This window comes from Protopterus annectens, chromosome 3.part1 (genome assembly GCF_019279795.1).
Source record: "Protopterus annectens isolate FY-2018-M chromosome 3.part1, PAN1.0, whole genome shotgun sequence".
Lineage (NCBI taxonomy): Eukaryota > Metazoa > Chordata > Ceratodontiformes > Protopteridae > Protopterus > Protopterus annectens.
Window position 1 is genome coordinate 142,808,282 of NC_056732.1, and position 4,354 is coordinate 142,812,635.

General features: G+C 44.9%; 1 protein-coding gene across 1 annotated transcript; it reads left to right on the forward strand.

Moving 5' to 3' along the window:
* The first annotated feature begins 881 nt into the window (after positions 1–881).
* On the forward strand, positions 882–2,335 carry LOC122797644 (uncharacterized protein K02A2.6-like). The gene is made up of 2 exons (XM_044066187.1): positions 882–1,552; positions 1,675–2,335. The coding sequence occupies exons 1-2, from the start codon at positions 882–884 to the stop codon at positions 2,333–2,335; spliced, it is 1,332 nt and encodes a 443-aa protein (XP_043922122.1).
* Positions 2,336–4,354: the final 2,019 nt, after the last annotated feature.

Consider the following 4,354-nt stretch of genomic DNA (forward strand, 5'->3'; position numbering starts at 1 on the left):
TAATGGAGGGACTGGTGGCAGGAATTCCGAAGGTGGCTGTGTATCTGGATGACATCCTGTTGACGGGGAGGAACAATGGCGAGCATCTGGAGACTCTGAACGAGGTGCTAAGTCGACTGCGAGAGGCTGGTTTACGGGTGAAGAGGAGTAAATGTGCTTTCATGGTAAAGGAAGCAGAGTTCCTGGGGTACAAGGTGGATGCCTCGGGCCTACACCCCCTGCCAGACAAGGTAAAAGCCATCCAAGAGGCACCTGCACCCACAAATGTTACAGAGCTGAAGGCTTATTTGGGCTTACTCAACTATTATAACAGGTTCCTACCAAATCTGTCAATGCTGTTAGCTCCTTTACATAAACTGTTAAGGAAGGAGACCCTGTGGATGTGGCAGGAGGAACAAGACAAAGCGTTTGAGCAGTCCAAGGAACTAATGCAGTCTTCAGAGGTTTTGGTGCACTACGATAGTCACAAGGACTTAATTTTGTCATGTGATGCCTCACCGTATGGGCTAGGGGCCGTGTTGGCACACCGGATGCCAGATGGACAAGAAAGACTCATTGGGTTCATGTCACGAACTTTAACACCAGCAGAGTCAAACTATTCCCAGCTCGACAAAGAGGGGTTGGCTGTAATGTTTGGAATTAAGAGGTTCCACAAATACCTCTATGGCAGGAAGTTTACTGTGTGCACCGATCATAAGCCTTTGTTGTCATTGTTCAACGAGATGAAGGCCGTGCCTCAGATGGTTTCTCCCCGAATTCAGAGATGGGCTGTAACATTAAGAGCTTATGAATATGAGATTGTTTATAAGCCTGGGAAACACCATAGCAATGCGGACGCGTTGAGCCATCTGCCGCTACCGGGGCCTCCCCAGCGAGAGGAAATGGAGGACCGAGTGTTGATGATGGAGGACATCACGTTGGTGTCAGCGAAAGAATTGAGCGAATGGACACGCAAAGACCCGGTGTTGGCTCGGGTGTTTCAATGGGTCCAGCAAGGTTGGACAACACAACACCCTGATCCAGTTTTCAGGCCTTATGAGGTGAGGAAAACAGAGCTGAGTGTGCAAAATGGATACGTGTTGTGGGGGGCACGAGTGATAATTCCGCCCCCAGGAAGACGTGCACTTTTACAACAGCTGCATCAAGGTCATGTGGGCATCACCCGAATGAAGGCCTTAGCACAAAGTTATTTTTGGTGGCCAAAGTTGGACCACGACATTGAAGTCGCTGTGAAAGAGTGTAAAACCTGTCAGCAGCATCGCAACTTACCTGTGATGGCACCACTACACCCATGGGAGTGGCCGAGTAGACCTTGGCAGAGACTTCATATAGACTATGCAGGACCTTTTATGGGGGCCATGTTTTTGATAATAATGGATGCTCATTCTAAATGGATGGATGCCTACCCAGTCAAAACACCCACTTCTACCACTACCATTGACTGCCTGAGAAAGAGTTTCAGTAGTCAAGGATTACCCGAGACTATTGTATCAGATAATGTGTCATGTTTCATGAGTGAAGAGTTCAAGGGGTTCCTGGAAAAAATGGCATTGTACATGTCACATCAGCACCCTACCATGCAGCTTCAAACGGCTGTGCTGAAAGGGCTGTCCAGACCTTTAAAGCGATGATGAAAAAGGCCGGAGACGGAAGTATGGCAGCCAAAGTATCAAGGGTGTTATTCAACTACCGCATTACACCCCAGTCTACCACAGGATTGTCCCCTGCCGAGATGTTGCAAGGACGGAGATTAAGATCCACGTTGGATCTGGTGCATCCAAACATCCGAGCTAAGGTAGAGAGGATACAGTGGAGGCAAAAAGAACATCATGATCAACGCCGGAGAGAGAGAAGTTTCCTGGAGGGAGATGCAGTGATGACGCGAAACTTCAGTTATGGACCTAAATGGATCCCAGGGTTTATTGCCAAGAGCACGGGTCCCCTGTCGTACCAGGTGAGGTTGAATGGAGGTTTAGTAGTGAGGAGACATGTGGACCAGATTCTGCGGAGTGCGCAGGAGAAGGACTCCATGGAACTGCAAGCCCCGGAAATGCCGTTAGTTTCGGGAGAAGGGCTCGCAGCGGCAGGAGGATTTCCGATCTTGGGGGCCGAGGGAGACCGCCGGGACTCAGAAGGAGAGGTTCCCAAGGATCCAATTGTTCCAGGGATGGATACACCGGTACCAGAGGTGGTAACTGTGACACCAGAGTCACCCAGGGTGGTACCATTGCGCCGTTCTAAGCGGGCACTGGTTAAACCTAGTTACTTGAAGGACTATCAATGTAACAATTGCATGTCTAGTTTAAAAGCGCAACCTAATTCGATTGCAGGGTAACCGTTTAATACTAGCCGGGTATTTAGGAATTAAGTATTAGATGGATTGTTTTTGGCTTGCTCCCTTGTTTTTCTTATGTAAGAAGCGTATTCAATGCTTAAAAGGGGAGGAATGTAGTATCGGGCAAGTAATGCTGTTATTGTACTGTAGGGGCGCTCTGGGGAATTAGCAACAGGTAGTGTGGTTCTATATTTCTCTGGTAACTGGTTGTTTCCGGTGTATGTATGGTGATGGCGAAGTTGTGAACATGTAGCATGGGTGCGCACCTAAAGGCTCTTAATAAAGAAAGGCCTTGCAACTCCAGAACCGTGTGGTCTCCTTATTTACCAGGATATAACAGTATTCTTCTTCTGGCTTTTCCTGGTTAGGGGTCTCCACAGCAGATCACCTGTCTGCTCATGATTGGCAGTGGAGTTTTACGGTGTTGAGTTGCCTGCCCAGCACCTAATCTTCCACAGAAGGCACACACATGCACACACTCCTGCCTAGGGCCAATTTAGAGTGTCCAATCCACCTACAGCATGTCTTTGGGATGTGGGAGGAAACTGGAGCACCCAGAGGAAGCCCATGCAACCACTGGGAGAACATGCAGACTCTGCACAGAAGGCACCCCAGCCAAGGATAGAACCAGAGAACCTCTTGCTGTGAGGCAGCAATGCTAACCACTGCACCACCTCGGCTGCCCAATGCTAATGCTGTGGTATAAAGGTTCATATCTCAAGAGGGTGATGTCAGTACTAAAACAGGGACCCTTAATATTCACATTCTCATGGTATAAGACCACAGAGTAGAGAAATTATCATACGGACAAATATTTCCAACTTTTTTGAGGAGGATTGACTTCATCATTTGCGCAAAGCTTAACATTGCTCAGTTACTCTCAGAGGTCACTAGCACCAAATAATTGCTCACTTCTAAAGGCAAAAACTTACATTTTAATCTGAGCTGCCATCAGTAAAGCAAATGAGACTGCTGTCAATGTACTGCTCTCAGCCCACTGGACAATACTGAGTGGAGAAAATGTACCAGTAAGCTACCTATCTTTATGGCACAAGATGTAAATGTATTGAGTTGAAAGAAACAGCGGAGGTAATGCTGGGTTTAAATCTAGACTACTGACACTTTTACTGATGGGGTCAGATTAAGTATTGTCACAGACTTTTTGTTATGAATTGAATAGCTTGCCTCTTTGTAATAAATGCTAAATATGTCACCTATAGTGCTCCTGAATTACTGCTATAAATGCTTTGTTGTTGGCAACTCAACTAGTCTTATTATTAATAACAACATTTGATATGCATGCTATAATAAGAGAAAAGAACACCAGTAACATGATGAATGTGGAAATATGTATATTATACTCTGGATTACTTATCCATAACTCCCAAGTAGTAATCATGACACTAATACATTTCTTTTAAAAGCATGTCATTATTACTTGTGTATGCTGTGTCAAAAATGAGTTAATGTAATGCACTGAGTGTCCTCTTTCTCAACAATTGGCATAACTTGATGGGTGATGTGTAACAGAAATGCAAGGTATGATGTCAAAAGCAGATTTTAAAAGAATGAATGTGTCACGTTAAAGCCATAAGTGTTCTGTTCATTGCTAGATATACCCTTTAATTGGTTTAGTTTTACATTTATACATATATATTTTATATATATTTTTTTTCTGTATTTGCATGCCTCTTTGCAGTACAAATAGAACCAAAAGTCCAACCATATCATATAAAGCAATTTAACATAAAACAAACAAAGCTTTCAAGTCTCCAAGACTCTTCCTGAGTGTTACAATAAATGACTACATTGACATTGTAATAGATCATAGGTTCATAGGTTCATAGGTTCATAGGTGTGTACTAGACTAATGGCCCTGGAGCCTTTACAAGCCTAGCCCATAGGATTACCCTGGTATCGTGCCAGCCAACCTTAGTTTCCAGTGCCTCTGTTGAGTAGAGCCACTGGAGTGATCCCTGTGGTGAATTTTCTATTTCCCATCCACTCATCAAGATTTCT